This window comes from Platalea leucorodia (genome assembly GCF_965183815.1).
Source record: "Platalea leucorodia genome assembly, chromosome: 5".
Classification (NCBI taxonomy): domain Eukaryota; kingdom Metazoa; phylum Chordata; class Aves; order Pelecaniformes; family Threskiornithidae; genus Platalea; species Platalea leucorodia.
In genome coordinates, this window is record NC_138827.1 from 46682133 (window position 1) to 46708989 (window position 26857).

The 26857-nt window shown below is 35.1% G+C and overlaps 1 protein-coding gene across 4 annotated transcripts in view; it reads left to right on the forward strand.

Annotated features, from left to right (window-relative positions):
• KCNT2 (potassium sodium-activated channel subfamily T member 2) overlaps window positions 1-26857 on the forward strand; it is a gene marked incomplete at both ends in the record, with an annotated part of 153843 nt that overhangs the window by 34853 nt on the left and 92133 nt on the right. For 3 of the 4 annotated variants that reach the window (XM_082314690.1, XM_082314691.1, XM_082314692.1), the window contains 7 exons: window positions 4594-4673; window positions 12385-12484; window positions 15850-15898; window positions 17802-17861; window positions 21791-21865; window positions 22371-22454; window positions 23034-23128. In XM_082314690.1, the coding sequence (XP_082170816.1) occupies window positions 4594-4673; window positions 12385-12484; window positions 15850-15898; window positions 17802-17861; window positions 21791-21865; window positions 22371-22454; window positions 23034-23128 (543 nt within the window). Of the gene's footprint in view, window positions 1-4593; window positions 4674-12384; window positions 12485-14901; window positions 14959-15849; window positions 15899-17801; window positions 17862-21790; window positions 21866-22370; window positions 22455-23033; window positions 23129-26857 lie in introns of all 4 variants that reach the window. The other variant, XM_082314689.1, reaches the window with a different exon arrangement.

Below are 26857 nucleotides of genomic sequence, written 5' to 3' on the forward strand. Positions count from 1 at the left end.
AAGAAAAAATGCCTGTTTCTTTTTTTTTTGCAGTAAAATAAGCTCTGACAATAGCAGTTCACTTTAGTACTTCAAATGCTTCATTTTTAAGCACCTATCTATATCTTATGTAATAAATTTTCAGGTTTGAAATCTAACAGGATTTCACATATATTGCATTGACAAATCCCAATAACAAACATATTGTGTCTACATTACAAGGCTCTTTTTGTAGGAAAAACACAAAAGGTCCCTTCCCATAAAGACAGATTTAAATAAATTGATGTAGTTTTCTTCAGATTGGCTCCATTTGTACAGTTAACACCTTTTCTTGATTCCAATGCCAAGAATTAGTAAGCATAAACATTTACAGTCCTTAGCACGCATGTAGTGAGAAATCCAAGTCATACTTTCATTTTTTAAGGGATTATTTCTGCCAAATCTGCTGTTTTCTAACACAAAAGAAACCCAATTTGTAGATTTGAGTGTGCAAGGTAATATTGTTAGTATAGTAAAGTGTGACTATGGAGTTAGAACGACATTGTAAATAGCAATGGAAAAATGCAGACAAAATTAGTTAAATAACCGGGGTGCAGACAGTTTGGTCCCAGTGCTTTACAGTCATGACAAGTGCTTTGCATTAGTGTTCTTGGCATGAATTAGTATTTGCCTGCTATACTTTGTATTACATTAAAATGTACTACTCAAATTACATTTTGACTGAATTAGAAGAGTGCAACGTATACTTGTACTTTGGGTACTTCAAGATGGTTCTTACATTTTGAAAGATTCTGCTGACATAGCTGTTCTTTGCGTTTAGACTAGGAAAGACCACTATTAATGGTATTTAATTTTAAAAAGAAAGTTAAAACACACACAATGTGTTTTCAAGAGAATCGTATAACTTTCAGTTGTTTTTGGCACAGGTATATCAGCCACGTATTGTGCATTTTCAAGAAAGCTGAAGCAAGAGTCAATAAAGCATAAGACCTATTCTTTAACTTCCAAAAGCAGCTTTTCATGGAATATTCAATGCTTACAACATATACAGAAAAAGTCATAAGTGATTAACTGACTGCATACACAAACCCTTTACGTTCATAAAACATTTCTGTCCCAGTAACCATTCTCAAGAAATAGTGTTTTAATCCTTCAGTTTGATTTCCTTTTGGTCAAGGTGGACTGAACTTCAACCGTCTTTTACATGAAGATAAAAAAACATGAAGCAGAAATTGTTTAAGCTACACTTTTAAATTACTTCCACTAGAAATATAGAACAAAACCAAACCTATTCCATAGACCAGATGATCTGCGTACACATATAATATCACCCTGTACTGCATGTGTGCCATTTCATCAAAACCATTTGCTTGGAATCAAATTCCAACTAGTATTTATCCTGCAACAGAATAATCAAGTTTTACATAAGTATGTGGGAATGAATTTCACTCACTCACTTGAAACATCAATTAAGTCTGGAAAAAGCTTGTTCAAGCCCTTCATTACTACTAAATGATCTTAACAATGCAAGCGAGGATTAGAATTTATTTGTGTTACATTCCCAAAATACTAATTTTCTAGGTTACACTTCATAGTAGGGAAAAAGACAGAAAAGAGCAAATACTTAAGGTAGAATTTTAATCATTAGAAGATTACAACAAAGGTTCAAGGTGAATGCACATTCTCCCTAAAAATGAAAAGCAGAGTATTGCGAAGGACCAGTATCTGGAGGTTTCTGTCCTTATGCCCGCCAGTGGCTCCTTCAGCCATTCATCATTAACTTTACTTAGTAAACAGTAACCTTTAAGAAACAAAGTGAAATGTTGTCTGTCGGGTAGCCAGAGTATCATGAAAGTGTACATTGATGGTAGGTGCATGATAATGTATTTCCTGCAAATCTAGAAGGCTGATAGAGTTTTTACTTAACTTTAAAAAAGTCAAGGGAAGGAGAAGGAGGAGTTGGGCCACGGAAGTGGTGTTAGCAGCATTCATAATCCATTTTGCCATGGAAACTGCTGCACTGTGGAATCCCAGTCTGCTGTAAGAACAGGTTGCTAAGGGAAGAGAAGTAGACAGCTGTTAGAAGGCTATCAGAGCAATTCATAATGGTAGTGATAGGAGGGTGATTAGCTCCCACATCCTCTTTCCTCGTTATCATTAAATCATGGCTTACTGTTAACATGTTGTTCTTTCATGATAAGTGACTACTGTAATTTTCTTCCTGAAAAATCTGAGAGATTAGTTTAAAATGTGTAAAAAAGATCCCTGATACTGTGCTCCTTTTAAATAACATCCCATACTTCAATAGCTTGTGCCACTTTGTTTACCTACTGAAATATGTCCTTGAAGATTTAAGTATATACACTTAGCATGCAGCAGCTGCCAAATCATGGGAAATGTTTCCCACTAAAACTGTCACTGCATTAATGACAGTAAGTACATTGGGAAACATGCAGAAAAGAACTGAAGCAGAACTCAGGCCCCCACAAACCTGCTCACCTACTAATTAACCCCTGGACATGCTTCCTTAACTTGCCTTAAGGCTACCAACTATCTAAATTGTGCTTCTGTTAATGGCAATGACTCCTGCAGTCTTGAACAGTACAACACTTAGTCTATATTTAAGCTCAATAAAAGCCCAGAAACAAGTTGCTCTTCATCTGATGGCCTTTTCCCCTCGTTTGGTGGCAGTTTCTAGGACATTCTTCTGGGCCCAAGCACTTTGAAACATGCAGTTGCAACTATTCTTAGCTTAAAAAGCGGAAGAGCAGGTGTGCTCTTCCTCTTTAATTCCAACTGCTTAAAGGTCTTACACAGAAGGGGTAGAGCCAGATAGGGCAGAAAAGCTGGTCTAGGGTAGGATTGCTCATACCGTTGTATCAAACATGTCATTGCACAGAAATAAATTCAAAACCCTGTAAGTTACAGAGCTTAGTTCCAATACAGACTCTTAAAAATAAGGTTATGTTTTTGCTTCCTCTGAATAGGAAGCAGCATATTTCTCCATTCTACAAGGAACACTACAATAAACCACACCAAAGCTAAGAAGTGACTAGCTAAAATTAACTGACCTCACTGAGAGAGTCATAGAGAGCCTTCTTTTGTATGACGTGCTGACCCTGTCCTACAAAGTGACATGCCTAAACTTCTGGTAATAAGTAAGCAAGCATGAAAAAGTCCCATTACCTGAGATGCCATCCATTTTGGGCCCATAACTAAATAATTTTCCAATTCTATAAGTGTACAGAGGTATATGCTATTAGACAAGTGTTTGAGGGCAAGAGAGGGACTATAGATAATATTAGATTATACAAAAATTGTTTCAGCAAAGGCTTCACATGCAAGAAGGGAAAAAACTAAAGTCGGGATCCTGCTTGAAAAACATGACAGTACATATAAGAACGAGTAATTGAAGTACAGTCATTTGATGAAAGAAAGACTGCTGAAAGCAAATGCTCAAATAAAGATCAAGTATGCCTATGAACAGAAAAGGTATATGCAATTTTGCAACACATGCTGGTATACAGAGAAAGTGAGAAGTAAGGAAGTAACTCACTTCTGTGATATCATTTTATTCTTTAGCAATAGTAGAACAGTTCTCAAACTGAGGGCAGACTTCTCGAGAAGGCACAGAAATTGTGCTGAGTGAAGTGATTCATTGCTGGAGGAGAACTGGGATTGGTGAGGGAGATCCAGTCAGCTGCGTAGAGCAGGGACTTCGGTTGAAATGGAGCTAATGCTGCACTCATCATATAGCAAGTGGTGCAGCTCCACAGCTCTGCAATGGCCTAAGTTTTTCCACACAACAACTAATGCACACCACCTTTTCCCCTTCCCAGCCCCTGCAATGGTTGTTTTCTCTCTTCTAGTCTGTAGAACTATTGCATGAGTTGTACTCAGACTGAATTGAGGGACAGAAACATGAAATACATCCTGGCAAATTTGGGGGGAAAGGAGGAAAATAAGATGTTACTGTTGCTCTAATATAATCAGGAAGGGCAGTTATTTTCTGTACAATATCGTATTATTGCAATATAATTTTGCTTTCAGGTCTCAGCATTTCATTGTTACAAAAGTGAAGTTCAGAGAGGGTGGTTTGTTTGGTGCATGAGCATTTGATTAAAGGTGAACACAAGCGAACACTTAACTGAGACAGGAATGCTTAACAGAGATATGAACAAGATAGAAAAAAGAAGAATCATTAAAATGTCAATTTTGCAGAAAGGGAGTTAAACCTTCCATCTCAGTTTAACCTGAACATCAAGGAAATCTTCCCTACAAAGATGCAGATATGATAATAGTCTTCCAATGAAAATACCAAGAACTTCGATGCTTCTGATTTTGCAGTGTAGAGTGTCCAAGTAGTATGAAAATGATTCTGCATGTAAAGGGGATAAACTAAATAAGTTTTTTGGTTTGTTGGGGTTTTTTTATTTGTTTGTTTTTTAATCTTTTAACATTAGTCATTCAAATCCAAGTGAGCTTTTGGCTGAACGCTCTCTATATGTTCCTCCAGTTACATATAAAGAACAGATGATTAGGGAAACAAGTAATTTTGAAAAAGTTATTTTATATCTTTCATATTCAATTCTAATACTTCCTTTTATATTTCAGGGTGCAAGTTGAATTCTATATGAATGAAAATACATTTAAAGAGAGACTAAAGCTCTTCTTCATCAAAAACCAAAGATCAAGTAAGCAGTTGGATTAATTTCTGTTAAGCATTATTGTGATACTTTGAGTAGAATCCAATTCCATTGCAGGCAACAGCAAAGTTATTAATTTTCTTCTGAGCTAAAATTTTACCCCGTGGAGAAGTCAGTTTTATGTAATATCCAAAATAAATTCAGAAAGTATTATTTAAACTTAAAAGCAGTGTACTTATTTTGTAGGATCAAATACAGAAATAAAATCATGTCACTAAGTATCATGATCAAGTTGACTAGTTTGCATGGATCTGACATTACAATGCACATTGACAAGTCACGAACTTATGTCTAGGAAAGCAAAGAGCCTCTAAGATGCTGGAGGAAAAAAGATGCAGAAGTACATGGCTTTTTAAGGTGTGCAATTTTATTAAGTATTCCTAAATAAATTTCAAACTCTATCTGTACTAAAAAAAAAAAAACAGTTTGGAAAGGAAACTAATGGGGAGGACATACCTCCTTCTCCTGAATGTGGTACCTCAGAAATGTAGTCCTTGTCTTTAGTCTGATTTAAAGATATCTTCATTGACATATGCACTTAAAATCATAGGCCATCATGGAAGAGAATAATGTGGAGGAACTAATATATTAATCTTTTTATATACATCCATGCAGCTGGTCCAAGGGGATGGAAGCATTGTATATTATCAAATCTTGATTAGACCAGTAGAATTCATACCTGAGAAGAGCAGTAACTGACCTCAATTTTCCTCTGTGTAGCAGGATTGAATTTAGCTCCATTTGCCCTACACCTGTAAAGAACTAAAATTACAATAGTAATACATAATAATATTATGGAATACAAATACATAAAGCTTTTAGAATAGAAAGAATACATTTTGGCCTTTGTAATAAGTTAAGATGGTTCCATGGCTTTGTGTCTAGGAAAGAACAGAAAGAGACAGAAAACAGAAAAAGACTTTACTTTTTTGGTGTCCCAATCTAAAAAAACCCAGACAAACAAAATTTGGAAGACTAGATCAAGTTTTTAAAAATAAGACATACCATAAGATCTTCCATCTGCAAGAGCTAACATTAAATAAATACTAGTTTTACATCACAGCATATGATTTTTATTGGCTAAACTTCTCTAACTTTCCAAGTGTGATAAGCAAAATATTCCCCTAAGCAGTAAAAAAAAAAAAAAAAAAAAAAAGAGAGAAGAAGAAAGAGGCACTGTGCCGTGAATAACTGATATTTTCAATTTGAGCTTTGGAATTATTTGCCGGTTTCCAGCTGGAGAATCAGGTTTAACAAAGCTGCTGTAGGTTCATCCATGGGGAAAGCTTTATTTATTACACTTACATAGACACACAGGGGAAAACTCATCTTAATTCAGGTGCCTAAATAGTATAGAAAGCAGAGGACTACCTCTGCTAGTAAGTGATGTGGATAGTCTTCACAGTATCTTCTCTTCTAAACTTCAGATAGGACATAGGTTTTTTTCACATTATTACACATTTAACTAGATTTGGTTGGTAAATTTATTTTCTAATGAAGGTTTTTATTCGAAATAAGTTTCTTATTCTGTATTAGCACACTTTAGAGCTCTCTTATTGCATTTTGTCCAATATGAAAGAATGTGTACAAAAACTCAGTATGCATGGAACAAAGAAAGGAGGTATGTGAAGAACAATTTCATACTCCATTTTATGTTTACAAAGCTGTGTTACAAAGAATGAATTTTTGCTCATACATTTTTGTATGTAGGTTGTGGAGTCTCCCTCCACAGAGATATTAAAAAACATCTAGGGTCCTGGGCAACCAGCTCTAGGTGGCCCTACTTGAGCAGGGGGGTTGCACAAAATGACCTCCAGAGGTCCCTTCCAACCTCAACCATTCTGTGATTCTTGTTAGAGATAAATGAGTTTAACTAGATTTACATTTTAAATGTAATTAATTGCACTGCAACTTCTCAAATGGTTTTAGTTCTCTTCTACTTTTCTCCCTGTGACTTTACATGTCTTTAATTATTTTATATCTTTATAGCCTTTGACTTCTGACATTGCTGATATAGCATGTAATGGAGTAAGAGACAAAACAGAGTCCTAAACTAGAAAAGAGTATTACTCCTGGCTAGAAAGGCAGTCTGGGAAGCTGTAAGCAATAAATAGCCTTTTTGTTCTGATCTAGTCCACAAAACAGGGATTTGATGCATTCTTGTTTACTTACTAAGAAGATCTATAGAGTTATGACCTGTCTCACTGTAAATATCTTTTCACTGGTAAGATAGGAAGGTTCTAAATAGTACCTTCTTGAGATAAGTGAAAGAATTTGTTTTCCTATTTAGATCTTAAGATTAAAAAAATACATATATACAGATACATACTTTGATGGCAGAACTGCAGACTCTGTACATCTAAAAATAGATACCTTTATGATCATCAGCACAAAAATTAAACCAGAAGTTAGTTAATTGGTATGAATTCATGGCCGTTCCTTCGCCAAGTGTGTACCCTTCTGGCTAAGCACGTTAAGAGAATTATCATAAGTTACTATACCGGGACATCTCTATTAGGTTATGATTGGGTAAGTGTGATGTATGGGTCCAAAGGAGAGGAATGATGTGGAAGTTTATTTGAAATAAGCAAGAGAGTGGGAACAACTGTTAATTCATCCTATTGGAGATGGGTTCATGCTATAGACAAGTAGCACAAGAATTTTCCTGCTTGGCTTGCTTGATGATTGCTGGAAAAATGCAGATTCTGATGAATTCTCCTACACAGTGATGCCATACAGAGCTGAGGTATGTTTTGTAGAAGCATACTGTGGTTTTGATTAACAAATGAAAACACAGTAATGAGTTGTCCCTGTAGACAGCTAGTAGAGACACTGTCATTATGGGCACCTTCTTTTCCTGACAGGTCCTCAGGAGAGGACTCCAAAGAAAACCCTAAGAGATGAGACATGTTTTTTCTATTGTTGAATTACGCAGCCAGTTCATGGAAAATAAGTTGGAGAATGAGGGTGCTTACTGTATTAGAGCAGCATATGGCATGGGCATGCCATTTCCCACTAGAATCCCACAGGTTACCCAAGCGCTGCTACCTATTCTCATGATACAAGAAACTTAACCAATTAGACATTAAAGAAAACAATTTTCAGGAGAAACAAACAGGAAATACAACAAAATTGTTACTGTACTGAATGAAAAAAAAATCCCCAATGTTCAGTATTGGTAAGTTCACTTAAATACTCCTTCTGCTTATGCTCATCTTGGTTCTTGTCCAAGTACTCACAACCAGAATCCTCTAAAATACAATCTCCAAAAACCTGCTGCTGAGATAGTACCTGCCACTGATTCAAGTGTACTCATTCAATCCTTCATTGAAATTGGAGGATTCTGTTGCCCAGAGGCATCAGGGAGTTGATAAATAAAGATATTGCCCTTTAGATCTTAGTTGGTGTTCAGTGAGAGCACTGAAAACCCTCCTTCACATACTAAAGATGTAATTGCTATCATTGAGAAAATAATTATCAGTAGTATCAGCAAATTTTCAGATATTATAACTAAAACTACACATGTTCACCAGTTTTCGCTAATCCTTACGACTTCACAAGTGAATTTAACACATCAGAGTTTAATATCACATGGTTTTGTCAACTAGAGCAGTCAACTCTAGAATTTATATGAGTTTTCTTCATAATACTATTCTGATCTAAATCACATGCAGACTGGTAGCATGAAATATCAACTGTTTCATTCATTATTCTGGTTTTGGAAATATGTCTATAAACTGATGACACAAGCCTTCTTCTATGTCTAATGTCAACCTAGCTTCCAGTCAATCTTCTGCAAGCAAATGTCTAATCAAGTTCAACCAATGCATGGAAAGCATTTCACAAAGGTGTCATCCAGCGCCCCCCCACGCCCCTCCCCCCCCCCCAAAAAAAAAAAAAAGAAAAGAGAAAGAGAGAGAAAGATGACATATTAGTATGACTTGCTTGTACTTGCCAAGATCACACACTGCATTATCACAGCCTAAAATAAGTCTCAAAGGGAAAGAATAAGTGAAGTTTCAATTCAGTGGAGAGGGAATAAAAGATAACCATCACCAAGATATGAATTATTAACAGTATATTTTGATCTAACTCCTAAAGCCAGCTGCTACTGAAATGATTTTGCTAAAAACCAAAAGTACGTTAGAGACTTATGTGAAAGGAATAATGGAAGGTGATCGTAAAATCTTCAGCTGATATCTCTGTCACTCTTGCTTTGATTTAGATCAGCTCTCTAAACCAGAGGATTAATCTCCAAAAATGCTTGTAAGGGAAGCATCAAGAATTTGTAATAAGTCAGTCAGTCAGTACTGGTGAAGTACAAGTTATCACTCTGTACTTAATAATGCCTGGAAAAAAAAAATGCAAATACTTGTTCAAACTGAGAAGGAAACATTAACATTTGACATAGTTTACAAACAGATTTTGAACTATTATTACCAGTTTCTTCTTTTAAAGAATATGAAGGAGGTAACACCATGGACACAGTGAAATTACAATCTCATTAAGCAATACATTAACAGATAACTGCGTATGATGGATGTAGCTGAATACAAGTTTCAGGCACCAGTATTAAAACATAGAGATATTCTGTGCAAATGACCCTTCTACTTGAACAATCTGGCTGTGAACAGAAAAAAAGAAATTAAGTCAAGCAGACCATGTTGATCCACTGACATCATGTAAAATAGAGGACAAAAAATAGTCAGCCAGCAAACAGAAATATGAAATGCTTTCTTTGTAACAGAGTAATAAATGAAAAACTATTTTAAATGCCTTCTCTAGTGACTGTTCCCTCCTTCCCATATTTGAAATCCTAGATCTCCATGATAGTGGAATAAATGCATTTCTTCCACCTCACAGGTGACATCCCCAACTATGAGGCTACAGAAGATTTTGACCAGAGAGAATGCTTATTTGGTAGTTCCCACATTAGTTTTTAAAGCTTTAGCAGGGGTGACTATGATCCCTCTCACAGCACATCCGATTTCTAAAGGCTGAGGCATACGGAAGTAGGAGAGGTGACCTTCTGAAACAGGATAGACTTGAAGTCTGTTCTTCCATATTTGTACTATAATAACTGACCCAATCACATATGGTACAAGACCTATCCTAATTTATATATTACCGAGTCCATGATATGCACTCATATATCTATGCTAACTAGAACCCTCAGATGAAAGCATGTCTTGTGTGAAAACCCTGCCTTATATTCTGTGGGAAACAGCCATTCCTGTGGAGATATCCAGAGCCCAAAGTGCTTTTAGGCATAGCCTGGAATAGATCTATGGAACTTAAATATTTGAATACTTAAGTAGTTCCAGACCTTTCAGGACTAAGATTTGAGAGTTAAGAGTTTAAGGCAGCAGCCAGGAGCATAGATCCCTTGTATTAATGTAGTTTTTAATCAGAAAAGCACCATTTTCTTTTAGTATTTAAACCAACATATAATTTCAAATGACGATGAGAAACCAGGCCATTACCAATGCAAAAAAGAAGCGTTTCATACCAAGACTAACATTTGCAGAGCTAAAAAACAGAAGAAACAAACAATAGAATTTTGTACTTATCTAAGGAAGTTAAACAACACAAAATTGGTAAGGAAAAGAAATCCTGGTGGGCGTTTTTTGTTTGTTTGGGGTCAAGTGTTGTTTTTTTTTTTTTTTTTTTTTTTTTTTAACATTACATGCTCTTCTTGTTGAAAGAGCCTAGTTGTATGGTAACCATTCATACTCCAGCAGACTTCCACAAAAGGGTTAGCATAGACAAACAATTCATGTTTTCTTCAGCAACAGTTAAAAAAAAAAAAAAACCTGCAAAAAAAATCATAGCATCATCCAAGAAAAGTATTGGGCTTCTTCCTAATCAAATAATAGCATGACAACACACTTACCTACCTCCTACAGCCTCTTAGTAAACCATTTACTACTTCACCCCCTTCACTCATGTTGGGGAATAAATAGTCTGTGGCTAATTACTCTTGATAGGACAGCAGGAATCACTAGGTTAATCTTCACAAACCTAATTGCCAATATCAGCTGTGGGACTTCTCATGGTTGGGACCACAGGATTTTAACCCCTAGTTTACAGATGACAAGATGCTGTAAAACTCCATCCAGTTCTCATGTGATAACTGCAACTTCACAGTTAAAAGTAGTAAGCAGTGTTGTGTAATAAACCTTTAGATTTCTTTCAGCAATTGCATGGTAGAATATTTAAGAATATATTTTCTATTTTTGAGGTTTGCTGTAGATTGTGTTTTAATGGGAGGGGAACTAGTAGATATAGAAGGTGATTTATCAGTTTTACCTGCAAAAAGTGTTCATTTTGAACTTAGGACTGAGTAAAGTCAAAAAGTATGTAATATTACCATAAGATAATTATGATTCTTTCCTTAAAAGGGAATGTATGCACAACAGCTTAGGGTATGTATAATGAAGCTGTAGTTCTTAAACCACAGAAGTAATTACATTGAGTTCAGCAGACCTGCAATGTATTTGCAACTCAACAATAAAACATACTATCTTTACTATGACTAGGTGCAAATGAAGTCACATCTGTGTAAGACTCAGTCAATAGTACTCTGCTTTGGGCAGAAGGGTTCAGCTATGCAGAACTGGACTCTCAGTTCACAAGCCTGAAAAAAATTAATACTTAAAGTGACCTCCCCTGACTTAATCTTAGTCAACTGACAGTTTTAACTTAAATTAGTGAACGGAAACTTAAAACCAAGAGTTAGATACAAATATTTACACTGGAAAATTTTTAAGGCTATTGAATTTAATAACAAGACTGAGAGTTTAAACTCTAATGCTCTAATGACTGCAAAATCTGATTAAAATACAGTTAAGTTCCACTATAGTAGATAATGGCTCCAATTAGCACTGAAATAAATTGCCCATGTGATAGAAGCAAGTGTCTGTATGGATCCCTTTGAAGGAATCATGTTTTTGTGCCGTAGACCTATGTTTGTGGGAAATACTGTAATATTTTGCTATAGTATTTGTGATATATCCTTTCAGCTAGAACATTTCAATATGCACATCGTCTGTAGAACAAGTTGTTGATTCAGTTCAGTTGTGCATTCAGCATCACTTTCAGATGACCTGATTCTTGGACACATAATTATGCAACTTCAACATTAAATAACCACAGTTTAATATTTTATAAGTTGGGATAATATTAAGATATTCTGTATGAGAAGCTACTGCATGAAGACTTTCAGATATTAATATTTAAATACTTGCCATTGTATATTCTCTGCCCGTGGTCGAAAGTATGTCTTCTCCATGTCCCTGTATCTTGCATCTCAAATACCATATACAGTTCTGATTCCCCTTTCAAGAAAGTAGACTTGTAAAATTATGAAAGACCCTAAGAATGGCATCAGGAAAGATGAATGGCATAGAATAGCTTTCAAACAAATGACTGAGTAGTTCTTTACATTAAAACAGATTGAGTTTTAACCCAGAGATATCTGGAAGCTGCAAAGGTGTATTATAGGTGTATCTGACAGGCTTATTCTTATATTCTTCTGTATGATACACCAATCGCCCATATCAGGGACAGGTTACTGGCTAGATCGACCTTTGCTCTGTTGCAGCATGCATATTCTATGTCCTTTTAGTTTTACCTTAAAAACAGATGAAACTGTGAAGAACCTGATTTGTTTCTGTATTTTCTTTTCTTTTTAAAATAGGTCTGAGAATACGATTATTCAATTTTTCTCTCAAGCTACTAAGCTGTTTCTTATACATAATTCGTGTGCTCCTGGATGATCCTTCACAAGGGCTTGGATGGTAATGTTTTTTTTTGTTGTTGTTATTTCTGCTCTCAAAACATTGTTTAACTTACAAGAAATAAATGAATTTAATGAATAAATGTTTGATATTCGGTCAACAGGGATTTGGTTTTATGTCTTACAGATTTTTTGAAAGAATTATAAAACTAGTCTTACATTGTGAATGGAAATAAGAACCAAAATAACAATATTCTTTTTTCACTTTACTGTTAAAATAATCGTGGCTATTTGCTCAGATACTGTGCATCAGATATGGTTGTGCAAACTTATATCTTTTAGTTGTATTATTACATAACATTTCTATGTATCATATTTATGTTTATATTTATAAAAATAAAATTGCAAATATCTGGTTGCCAGTTTATGCAACAAGAATTTTAGGGTTTTACTTAAATAATTTTACTTAAAATTTTACTTAAATAATTTTACTTAAAACCTTAGATCCCGGAAACAGACAAATACATGAAACTGAGCTTTCATGCAGTTGACATCAATGATATTTTTCTAGCCCTCTGCTTTCTCTAAACACTTAGAAGAGAGGGAGACCAAAAGTACATTCTATACTCATGATGGTCTATGGTCATAATGCATGATTTTGCACACCTACAGTTGTCAGTATGGTATTCTGTATGGGTCATTGGGTACTCTGCTTTCTGGGAAAGCAAGAACTGCAAAAAGCTATTTGTTGACTCCACATGTATTTTAGAATGTCTCTTCAAGGAGAGGAAATGTGTAGGGAGGAAACAAGCAGTAAAGATTTTGCAAAACCTTTAACAGTGATGGAGGAGAGAAAATCCATCCTCAGAAATTTAGACATAGTAGCACAGCAACTCGGGAACTTGAAATTTTACAGCTAGTGATACTCTTTGGCATGAAGAAGCTGCTGATACTGTTTTGTTATGAGAACTCTAGTGAGCCCAAATGAGCATATTATACTGCAAGGTTATGTCTGGGTATGCAGAACAGATTAGAACATCAGCACTTCTGCCACAGGTATACTTCGATACTTTTGTATTCATATGCAGAGATTTTTCTGCAACTTGCAGACTGCTTGATTCCCCAGGCTTTTCCTGACATGTTTGTTCCTTCAATCTAAATGTTTAACAATTCACCAGCCAGAGAGTGTATTTGTCTTTTCTATATATATTATTCCCTTATATTGTGTTGTGGTACATTTAAGAGACTATTTAGTTTGTTCTTTCTTTGTATAACATTTGTCTGGCTGAGAAGTTTCAGATAAGTCACTTCTGCTTGCTCAGTAAGACCCCAGTCTTAGAAGCTATGCCAGACAAACCAGCCCTGTGCCCAAATAGTACCCCATTAATGTCAGTGGTTTTGCCCATAGAGATCCTGAGGGCTTGATACCTAAACTGCTGCTGTAGTGCATTCTTACAAATGCGGTGTTAGGGAAAAAACATCCTTTCTAGATACTGTGTCACAGCCTGATGAAAGAAACTACTCAGTGTGCTGAAAGCATGGCCACAGAAAACATTATCACCTGGTTGGTTTTAAAGTGACAGTTCTGGGAGGAATGCTTTTCATCACAGACTCCCCCTGCAGATTTATTTCCTGTTTCTCAGAAATGCCTGCACAAGTCAGTATCTTTCATTTACTCCTTCAGGAACAGCGGGTATACAGGGAAGAGCTTAAGATGTAAAGCATCCTTATGAATGTATACCATTTAGCACCTGTCCCACTCATAGTGGCTAAAAATACAGCTATTACTAATCTGTGGTCTGCAAATCCTTTCCTTTTCCACTGACCCTGCTCCCCAAGGATAAACAATGATATTTTTCATCATTTACACAAATATATATTCCCACATCCTTACATGACCATTTGAAGGGAATATTTTTGCGAGCAATTCAAGGCGAGATAATATTACGTGTACATAGCGGCTATTTTTTTACACAGATGTCACCAGTTTCTTACTTGAATTACTGCTGCATGAATCTCCAGCCCTCCTTACAAGAGGATATAAAGTGTAGTTTGATGCAATCTTTCCTGTTGAGAGTATGGCAGATATATGTGCTCTTTCTATCCCAGCCTACCCATGTGATAGGATTTCTAGTATCTCTTGATCTTCAATATTTATTGTGTACTTCGTTCAGCTTTTAAAAGTATAATTTCAGTTGTTTTGTTTTTAAATTGGAACATGTTTGAAAATAAACCTGAAATGCTTCACAGTCCTCTATCTACAGATAGAGAACACATATGGAACTACTGTCTAAAAGTTATTTTACTTTTTGAAATGTCTATATCCACTGCCTAGGGTTTCAAACTATTGCATGCATTTTATAGAACACTTAATAATGTAATTGATATCCCTTTCCTCCCGTATGTTTTTATGATTGTGTTCCCATGTACGTTTGCTAATGAAAATGGACTTTGCATGGATGGGATGACAACTATCAGTAAGGAATTAAGCCGGAGTTGTTCCAATCAAAACTATACACCAGGAACGATTGATTGGTGAGTTCCTAATTTAAAAAAGCAAACCAAAAGTCCACATAATGGTGGGAAGGGGAGGGAAACAGGAAGACAAATCCATTTCCATCTGGAATGGTGACATTTTAACATATAACAGTGATGTTTCCATAACTCTCAAGCAATTACCTCAGTGTTCCTGAATATTCAGAAGTGCCTTTAGTATTTTAATTGTTTCTCTGATTGCGTAAGTAAACTGCTGGATTGGATGCCCTTGTAAGATCTGAATTCCATCAATGCTTGTATCTTACTGAAAAAAATGGATGCTCTTATTTAAAAAATGATTATGACTAGCAGTAAATGACTAACAGTAAACTACTGTGCCATTGAGTGTGCCAGATTCCATTACTACTGTATCAAGTGCCTATTATCATTGAGTTTAGTAAATACTAAGGTAACATGAGATTTTTCCAAGATATGACAGCCACTATGAGTTAGATGCCATTTATATCATTATACAGATAGTAAAAAGTTCACACAAAAGAATTGGCAAGTTTCTTTTTCCTACCAGAAATAATTATTCCTCTGCATCTCTAGAATCAAAAGCTCAAATTGATTTATTCTTTCTGGAATCATAGGGGATGAACTAGCAGCCACTGAAGCCAATACAAGATTTTGGTGTCACTGGGTGTTGGATTACTCCCATGGGAACTCAGTGATTGAAATCTGGATTAGAATCTGCATTAGAAATACAAGCAGTGTCAATACTCAATAGACAACTACTGATTTAAAATTTTTATTAATGAGAATTTTTTAAAAAAATAAGGCTGCTCTAATTTCCATTCACATGTACAATTTTTTTTTCTCTTGATTTTGTTCAAAACACTAAACAGATTTTGATTAATTTCATATTAATTTTCTTATTATAATGAACAGGTCTCCTATTATTTGGGTGAATCGAAGCTTGCCTTTATGGGGATTACAGGTAATTTGTAAATGGCCAATTTAACTATTTCCATTTACTAACTGTAGGCAATATTGATTTATAGCATTTTAGTGATGTTAAAGGATAGTTGGAAAAGTTGATATTAACAAAGAAATCTACTTGATGACCAAGTACAACAAAAGCATAAAGATAAGCTGAGCTGAGCTGATTTGAATTTATATGGCTTTACAAGACATTTATAAAATATTAAAGCTTATAACAAAATATTGTAAAATTAGATAGCCTTTTCTCTCAGAATTATCAAGCTCTGTTGAGTCAAGTAGTCACTGTTTGCTCTAATGATGAGTTTAAATTTCATAATTGTTTATGACTAGCTTTTGACATGCTTCGTGGGCTTTCTTGTTGAATACACTAGAAAGCTAAAGTTACTTCATAATACAGAAGCCTACTTGTTTAGAAGAGTATGTCACAAAAGATGCACTACATCAGTGCTTTGTGAGTCTTAGAGATCTTTTGAAGTTTGTCGTTCAGCTTATTTTAGGAACACTTTTTTACTTGTGGACAGTGCTGTGGGAATTCTCCCTGTGAAATGTGTTTTTCTAGTAAGAATTCCTTAAGCTTCCAGAATGGTTATACCATTATATTCTTGCACCATGTTTAGTGCAATGCCATTACAATGGTTTGTACCTCTATGTAATAAACGGTTTTACTAGGGGAAGAATCCCTTGATGAAAATCCTTTTCAATTCCTTGCTCAGAGTATGTATAGTTTGAATAAATTTTGACCTAGACATTCAGATTACTGTATTGAATTTAATTAAAAAATACTGAGAGATTTATTTGCTTATGGTTACAGTCTTATTCTGATAAGTTCATTTGATAAACACAGGAATTTATACATATGTGTATCTGTATACATGTGTACATACATGTGCATTCACAGTAGGATATATACAATAGTTCCAAACAAAGATTTATTTTTATTTGAGATACAACCTGAGTTTATATAAAACAGTAATACTTATTTGGAGAAACTGATACTGTATTTTGATTGTGTATTTTAATAATTTTCCCATTCATTACATCTCTTTTAATTCTAGTTAATGATATTGTGAGTGCAAATAGTGCACTCTTCTCAGTTTTCAGTAGTAGTGAGCAGTAGTTTAAAATTAGGAATCATGAGGCTTGTCTGACTTCAGGCTCCAGCTGAATTTGTACATCTTCTTGATAGAATATTACCACAATATACATTAAAATACAAATATTTGCTATGCAAAGGATTTAAGTAAGTTTTGTGGTTATTTAATATGTATAAAGTTTAAGTATATTTTTACTATTTTGATATTTGACTATTTAAATACTTTAAAATTACATAATACATACACTAACTACATATAATCTAAGTGAAGGCTGGTAAATTGAGCTCAGTTGCATTTAAATATTAAAATAAATAATGATTCATCTGTATCGTTTTTTGCTGTTTTCAACTTTCTGAATTATACGCAGTAAAAAAAGTGTTTGTTTTTCTACACATTCCTAACATCTGTACAGAAAAGTAAAGAGCTGGTTAGTTTCCATTACTTACAGCTTTGTCCTCTCTCTGTCTTGTGAAAAGATGTCGGTACATTTTAGGAACAGACAACTGAAACTTGAGAAACAATCTGGCAGACTGTGTATGGAGCTGTCTAAAAACCATGGAAAGACCACCCTGCAGGCTCTCTGGAGTGTTATACTTGGAAAAGAATAATGAGACTCAAGTCATAGCCTGTGCTTTAGTCAGGAAAATAACAATATTTAAGCTTCATGCTAAATGCTGTTAGCTGAGATGGATTCAGAGGATGCATGGAAAAGCTGTTTTTTATTATCTTTTACTTTCCATTATAATGCTTAATGTCATATATTCTTTAGAAGCCAGTATTAATACACATATTTTATCATTTAAGGTTTCTGTGGCTTTAATAAGTCTCTTTGAAACTCTGCTGCTGAGTTATCTAAGCTACAAGGTAAGTACTTTTACTTACTTTTAGGCATAATTCATCACAAAAAGTAACTGAGTTAAATGTTTTAATGTAAAATTCATGTGCCTGCATTTGTGCCCACACTGATGTACAAGCAGGAAGTTGAGAAAAACACACATGTAAAGGACAGCATATGGTCACAAGCAGCCCATGTTTCCCAAATTTATTAGCAAACAGTAATATCTAGAGAGTGGAAGCCTGAAATGAAATTTCCATTTTTTTCCATTGTCCACTGGCACACTGTAATTTGAAAACATATTCTCAAAAGTGACCTTGATTTTTGGATACTGATTTTTCAAGTGCAGTTTTATATGTCTATCCATAATGCAATGGACAGGATTTTCATTGATATCAAAGCCGTAGCTGCTCAGTATCTATAGCTCAAGTTTTAGGCCTCTAAAACTGCACACCAGAAAACTAGGCCAAGACAGTACTTCTTTTTTTTTTTTTTTTTTTTTTAAATTATGGATACCTACATACTTGTGTTATCCATCTCTCTGATGCTATTGGAACATCTTTGCAAATGCCTTGAAATCATCTGATGTGAATACAATATTTTTGTGTTTGCATTCTTCTTAAAAAGTAATATTTTCCTAATATTTTTATTCAATTTTCTTCGTTACATTTTGTTATGTGCTATTCTAGTGAGTTTTAGGTACTTTGCATTTTTATTATCGTCAGGAGAAAAATACTGAAACCATTTATCAAAGTAAATATGAAAAGATTTCGTTTCTAAAGCTGAAAATATCTTGGAGGACTTTTTTTAAAAATTTTTTAATTACTGACATTCAGTAGCTATCAGAGCCACCACTGAAGTTAGAGAGTTGTACTTTAGTCTGCTTATCAAGTGATTACGGCATAAATGTTTTCCTTAGCGCCCAATAATGCTAAGAGGCTTAAAACTGTCTACTGTCTAAAAATTATTCTTCTTAATCCTTGTAAGTAGCATATACTATTTAGGTGTTGGGGGTTACAGATGCAAATCAATTATAAGCAGAAACAATCCAAAATTAGCTCATGTAGTGCCAAAACAATAAAGAGCAATCACAATTTATACTGTTCCTCAGTTTATTGGGCAGCATTTTATCCCTACCCATTCTGCTTGTAGTCTGCATCAATTTATGTGAGTACAGAAGATGAAAGAAATATTGGCAAGTCAGCTCCCATGAGAAGTTACTTATTAGCGTGTGATGGGTATAAAGCTCTACTATCCTGATTTGCTGCATATACCTGTCACAGAAGTTGAGGCAATTTTATGACGGCTATATTTCCACCCCCCATAAGGGAACAAGAGTACTGTAAGGAAGAATAATAGTACTGAAATGCACTTTGGCAATCCACCTGATGCAAACACCTCCTTCCCTCTGGTCTTGTCCTCTTAGTTACGATCTGGAAACATCATGATAGAGCCATTTATCCCAGTTTTACACCGGTCTCAGGAAGCCAAGAAGGTTGTTATTTCACTCACTGTAAGGCCTTTCTGCACAGCCAGGATGACCAAAGGAGTCTTGGTTCATGTAAATCTGTGACAGATTACTTATTTCATGCCAACATTTCCAAAGCTTTTACAATTTAGGCACAAGTCAGAGGATGAGCCAGAAAGAAAACAACAAGAAAAAGATGATTGTATTTGCATTTGTGTGCACATTGCTAGGATTTCACAAATAACCTGTAAAATAAATAAAGAAGTCATTTGAGAGAGAGTACTCCAAGGAATTTACCTTTCTGATACTTGGTTGATGACATATGAGAAATGATTCAACATGCAGAATAGTGAGGACATAATAGTATATCATGCTACTAGGATACAGTGAATTTGCATTTTTTTATTCCTTTTATATGGGGAGGAATGCAAAGAATGTAGCACTGTATTACACTGCTGATAACTTGGATCCAAGAACGAATGTTTTACAATCTGCATTTTCACAGCTTAACCCATTACATGAGGGTTTGCCCTTGGCCAAAATTCTGAAAGATGTCTACATTAGAAATTCTCATTGCCAAAACTCGTCACAGACATCTGGCAATCCTACTATATCACTGGCGCGCAGGCAGTTTTAGCTGCTTTTATCAGTACCATACGTTCTCACTGCAAAAGGCAGTTTTGCAGAAGACACGATGCATTTGTATGTGGAAGCCAGAATCTTACAGTTGCATGCATCGCTAAGTACCTGGAGCACACCTGCACAGGTATTTTGCCTGCACAAGTAAATTATGTGACATTTGTTTTCTATAATGCAGAAAAGAAAGCTCTTAACATTAAAAATGAGGAAATTAGTGAAAACACAGAATAGGTCAGTTGGGAAAATAAAATTTTCTTTTGATTTTATTATTCCTACAAATAAAACCTCAGTTTACAGTCTCATAATTTCACTTCTGTTTACAGGGCTGCTTATCGCATAAAATATTTAAGATTATTCAAGTATATCTAACTCCCACCAATTACAATTACATGGAAGACAATAATCCCTGCCCCATAAGTACAGTGGCTTGCAGATGTGAAAAGTTAAAAATAGAAAAAGAATTTTATATGCTATGGAGCTCATATTTAATTTTCAGTGGATATATCAGGTGGTTATTTTAACAGGAAAGATTAATATGTCATTGCGATTGAAAATATAATGCTGTACTGCGAATTCTTGTAATATTGCCATGATATATGCTACATTGTTATTGCATTACCTATGATGGAGTCTTGATATACAGAGTTAGTAAAGCTGTAAGTCACTGAATTTTAAATACCTTATTTTTTAAATGTGTGGATTTTCATCCCAACATTTAATCATTCACAGTCAGTCACTGCTCAGATGTGGAAAAGAAGTAGTATTATCCCCATCCTGTAGCTAGCAGTAAGCAGATTAAAAGATCAGTACCACTTTCATTGAAATATGTGGGAAGACCTCTAATGTCATGTAAGCAAGATCAAGTTCCAAAAAGCCCTGAAGTGTACTGAATTGTTTGTGGCAGAAATACAGAACTTTGATCTTGTAGTCCTAATTCAAACATTAAACAATAGATTGTCTTCCTTACTTCTCTCTCCAAAACAGTTGGGAAAATACAAAGTAAAGATAAAAGAAGATCAATGCAAAGGAAGGAAGGATGCACTATAGAATACTGCTATCTAACTTAATTTCATTCCTCTTTTTAATACTTATTTCTTAATAAGTTAATATCTTAATAGCAGGATTAGAATTAATGAAGAGAAATATCCAGACCTCTGATTTTAAAGATTTAGAGGCTTCTAAGAAAAAGAAGTAGAAATAGTTGCAGATAAAATAATTTGCCAGCAGGGTAGTCTGTTACTTGTATGAAGAGTCACCAAAAAATGAGAATTATTAAAAAGATAAATCCCTTAGGACAGGAACCTCATGTGCTTATCTGTGTGTAAGTGTGCATGTAAAAATGAAAGTAAACTAACTTTTGAAGAACAAAAAAGCAGAGACAAGATGTCTGTGTATGATTCCAAGGTACCTAAAAATACAATAGAAGAAAACAGGAGCATATTATTCTCTGAAAAAAAAGAAAACTTAATTTAATGAAGCTCTTCATTAGTTGAGAGAATGAGTTGACTAGTTAATGCAACTAGAATTCTTCATTTGAGCTGTCCTACTAACTAGGTCATAGCAAGGAAATATATGGAAACAGAGAACTGCTCTAGTAAAAATATCGACTTAAAAGTATGTATTTTTACCTGTGAGGTACATTATGATAAACAGTAAGAAAAATAGGCCAGAGTGGCCTATATTCTATATTCATATTTGACATATGTGTTTAAATCTGAGATGAATGATCTTCCTGAAATTCAGCTAGTGGGAGAGACTCCATATGTGGCATTGGAATATCATGTATATTTCTCATCGGAACTATATGTAAGCCTACTGTGACATGGTGGTTTTTTTTCCTTTTCTTTGAAGGGAAATATCTGGGAACAAATTCTGAGAATACCCTTTCTCCTGGAAATAATTAATGCTGTCCCTTTCATCATCACGGTAAACATATTTGAATTAATACATTTGCACATTGCACTTCTATAGCTGCACAAATACTCATTTTGTTTGAAGTAAATTTGAATCTTATGTGGATGACAAATTTGTGCTTGTGAGAACAGAAATTTGTCAACAACAAGAAGGTAGTCTGCTACTAGAATGAAGTAATAATACATACAGATCACTTTCCCCTTCCTCCCCGATAGGGGACAAACAAAGCCAAAACGCTCTAACTCCAACTACAGCACAATCAATAAAATAAACCAGCTAGATGTAAAAATCTAAGAATCTCTGGTGTCTGCACTGAAAATTGACTGTCCTTATTTTATCAAATTATCTTACATATAGTTCATCACAAAGGAAGAAAAAGTGTTATTTAAAGCCATATCTCACGCTAGAAACACATTAATAATAAGTATTTTTCCCAAGTGTTTCATTGCTGCTTCAATAGAAAAGCTCTGTTCTTGAAGAGAAGAGCTTTTAATGAATTTGTTAATTTTTCTTTCAGATTTTCTGGCCGGTCCTAAGAAACCTGTTTATTCCTGTATTTTTAAATTGTTGGCTGGCAAAGCATGCTTTAGAGAATATGATTGTAAGTATGACAAAGGAAATAACCATTTTAGAGTTTCTATTTTTTTAGTATACTGTCTTTAGTGGGATGTTGGCAGTACAGTCCACTGTCCAACTTTAATAGGAAACTAACCAGATCTGTATTTAGATTATACAAATGGTCAAGCATTGCTAAACTGCTTTCTGAATCAAAATTAGAAAATATTAAGACATCAAGTGAAATCTCAATTAGTATAAATTGTTACTGTGCCAGTAAGGGAAAGTTGGAATGACTGGTTCTTTTGCTACTCTTCCATTCATACACAATTGCAGGGAACTCAACTGCTATGCCTTAATTGGTTCTTGCAGCTTGTAATTTGTAAGCTAGACATGAGCAGACAGACCTTAAGGCAGCTTGCAATAGTATCAGAATTGTGCCAGAATGAACAAAGAACTAGTTAAATAATCACAGAATCACAGCTGGCTCTTCTATGTGATCAGCAAAATCTAAGTGCATTTGAATGACTGAATTTTATCAGGGCACTATATAATTCCTCTATAGAATCAGCTCATGCCTTATTAATTCAAAACCAAAAATAACACCTATTTTCCATTAATATAGAATGATCTTCACAGAGCCATCCAACGCACACAGTCTGCAATGTTTAACCAAGTCCTCATTTTAATATCTACCTTACTATGTCTTATCTTCACTTGGTAAGTGACCAAAACCCCTTTGTTTTTATTATATATATTGGCTTCTCTTTCTTTACTACATGGTGATAAAACAAGCATTGTCAAAATCATGCATTGAAATAAAAAGAGTAATATACTTGCATTGAAATAAAAAGAGTAATATACTTGCAGTGAAAGTGCTGACCAGCACCTGGTACTGCTGGGGTCCTGATACACGTGGGAAAGGGAATCATTCTCACTCTAAGGAAAGAAATACTGATGATGCAAAAACACAGGAGAAAGGAGTGGGGGAAAATTTACATATGTACCAAGAATGCAATCTCAGCAGAAAAGTCACTCAAATTTGAAGAGTACCAACAGAAGTACCCATACTAAGGTCACCTCCCTCTGACTGGTGGGACAGACAAGAGGAAAACAGGGAAGATCTCAGCCCTATCATTCTGATGACCAAGTCAAGTTTCCATAAGGAGTACAGGGGACAGCTGTTAATAATCTAGATTACCAAAAATGTAGATTTTATTAATCTAGATTACAGAAAGTAGTGGATGGTAGGTTCAAACAACCAAAGTGTGTTACTCTGAAGAACTTTTTGCTGCAAGACCTTGAAAACTTAAATTTACAGGAGTTTGGGAGGCATGGAGAAAAAGGGGCATTGAGGGCATTAAATATAAACGTACTTGGTTAATGAAATTAATGAGCTGCAGATTATTGGCGGCTAGGAAAAGATCCACAGGAAACACCACTTGATTGCACCATTTTTATCATATGCCTTAGGGATCTGCTGTTGACCAGGGCTAGAGACAGATAAAATAGACTACGTGAGTCTTTGGTCTCACCCAGTATGGTCATACTTATGTTTACATAAATGGATAGTTGTTATAATGTAGCTTGGTAGCTTACTTAACATACAGAATTTTCCCAGCAGGAGTGCCTGAGAAGTGAATATCATATATGGCAAATCAAATCGTAGAGGAAGAATGCGTGTGTTACAAGACAGTGTACAAAGGGCAGTAAACGGAGAAGATGATTCTGTGTGGAAAGGCTACATCACCTGTATTTATTTTGCCAGACAGGGTGCCTTTGGGTCAGCACACTGATAAAGTTTGGTCTGGCATTTTGGAGACAGTGATTTGATTTTCTCTTACTTTATTTCTCTAGCTTGTTTTTCTAATAGCCACTGTTATGTGCTGCCTAACCCTTTTGGTAATAACAGTGTAAAATACCACATGGCCTTTTCCAGTCTTGTCCCTCTCTGTCCTTTATTCAAGAAGGGTTTGTTTGAGCCAGTGGCGAAACAAATGGTCCAATTTTACCCTTTGTCTTATGGCCACACAACTGCATAATGACAAATGCTGCCAGTTCTAAACAGTAATGAATTTTTGTGAGATTCAATTTCCCATTGAATATTATGGTCCTTTAAGAGGAAATTTTATATGAATAATGACTACAATATTTGAACCAGAATGCATAAAATTTTGTCACTGTAGCACTAACATTTTTAATTGGCTCCAATTTTGCTTTTTAATTTTTTTACAATACCAAGCGCTTTTGAGTAAATATGCCTTCACCTTTTTTACTAACCTACTTTAATATTTTACTGAACTGCTGAACAAAATGCGTATTCAGTTCTCACTGAAGTAAGCTAGTAACAAGAATGTTTCCTAAGAACTCACTGTGATGATCCCTGGTTGAATAAGGTATAGAAGCTGCAGCTAAACAGAACACCATGCTCACCACCAGGCATTTTGATAACTGATAGTAAAACATGCAGAAAATGGCAAGCTCACTTAGAGTAATTATGTCTGGTCTTAACAGCTGCAGATACCAGCTCATTATAGATCATTATATACTGACCTAGTGTTGACCCTGCTAGAGTGCAAAATAAGCTAAATAGGATGAAAACACCCCGTAATGCAATAACTAAGGAAATGAAGCACTTTTAGAATGACTAAGAATATTTGTTCAGGCATCTGCAGCTTGCCCAAGACTGGAGTTCTGTTTAGGCAGTTGTTACTATTGCTTACATGAACACACATAATGGCATTTTTACACTTTTTTACCCATCTATGTATGATTTTATATTACAGAGTATATTTTTAAAATATCTAAGAAATTCTCTATAGACAGTCAAAATGAATTAGCTTAATGTCTTTGATTATGTTACACCTATGCTGAATTTGAGACAGCGTTTCATCTTAAGAGACATCATTTAGCTCTTACGTGAGTTTCTTCATGCTGAACAAAGTTCATTTCTGGAATCTGTCCACTTAAGGATGACTTTCGCAAGGCTGATCTATCACATTTTTTGCAACAGCAAGCAGTAACCAAGTGTATTCCCCCCAAACACACATGGGAGCCAGTGCTAGACTTATCCATACATGTAATGGAGCACAACACAAAAAAATTTTGAGCTAGCACGGCTCTGTTTTCATAACAATTTTTTGGTTACATTTAGAGATACTGCTTTGGTCCATGAAGTACTATAGCTTCAGTAATGCAAAATTAATAAGCCTAGATTAGTTGCTTGAATACAGTGCTTACAGTTTCAGAGCACTTTTCCCCTTAGACTATATTCAATATCATGGGGACATGCTCATGCTGTGCTTTTGGAGCTGCTGATAACTGCCCTCACCATGCCTCCCTGCCAACCTTTAAGGTTAATGAGATAAAGACTTTCAGGCACCGTATGGATTAGATTGTAACACCACAGCCCTTCTTAGTTCCTGGTTGGCAGGCTTGCTTTTACCATCTGCTTCAATAGGAACATTGGCTTAGCACTTCTGAAGTCAATATAACTTTACAACACAGGGTTCTGTTTAAAACCATGCTTTTATATCAGACACAGAGAAAGAGGGGACACATAGCTTTGTATGGGGATGACACCATTTTATAAGAAGTCCAAAATGGTATTAAGCCCAGAAAGACTCCTCTTTCTGCTTCCATTTTTTACCAGTTCAGTTAGACTGGTGCACTGAGGAAGTGCAGCAAAAGTGCTTTCTTACTGCTTCAAGTGAGACTGAAACCTTTTGTAAGTATTTTATGGTCATTTCTGTGAGAAAGTTTAAAACAAATAAATGCTGAAACATAACTACTTTCCAGCAATTAGTTCATATCTAAAAGATATGCTCCTTAATATTTTTTTTTCAGAATTTTAGGTATATTTTTAACATATTTAAAAGTAGGTTTTTGCTGAGGTGCGAAAGAGATGCTTTCTTTACTTCCTTGTGCAATAACAGAAACCTGTAGTTTTGTACAGAGTACAAAATAGCTGGATATGTACAAGCATATTGGAGCTGACATGTCTCCACTGATAATTCTGAAAGTATAACTTTGCTGCAGAATGTATATTATAGGATCTTTTCTGAAAGCTCGAGTGTTTACAGAATAAGAGGATATTTATATCAGAAGATACTTATGTCTGATCTTTGTAAGGATGCAAGTTCAGTGAGCAGGAACGTGCCTCTGCCATCTATCTGTCCAGCCGTAACTGAAATTATGCTCTCTTAAATGTGGAGGAACTGTTCAGTCCCAGTCACTTAGAAATGCCTCAGCACACCCAGGACCCTGGGGAAGAACCTGGCTGGACCTCCTGGTCTCCTGATGGTTTACAATGGAGGGAGAAAATTTGGTATGTCTAAGCCCAGTACATTTTTACTTGTTCTTCTAGTATGTAGACAACAGCATTGCATTTGTTACCATTTGACTGGTCATCTTTCTCAACAGAAATTTACTTTAAAGATCAGTTTGAGG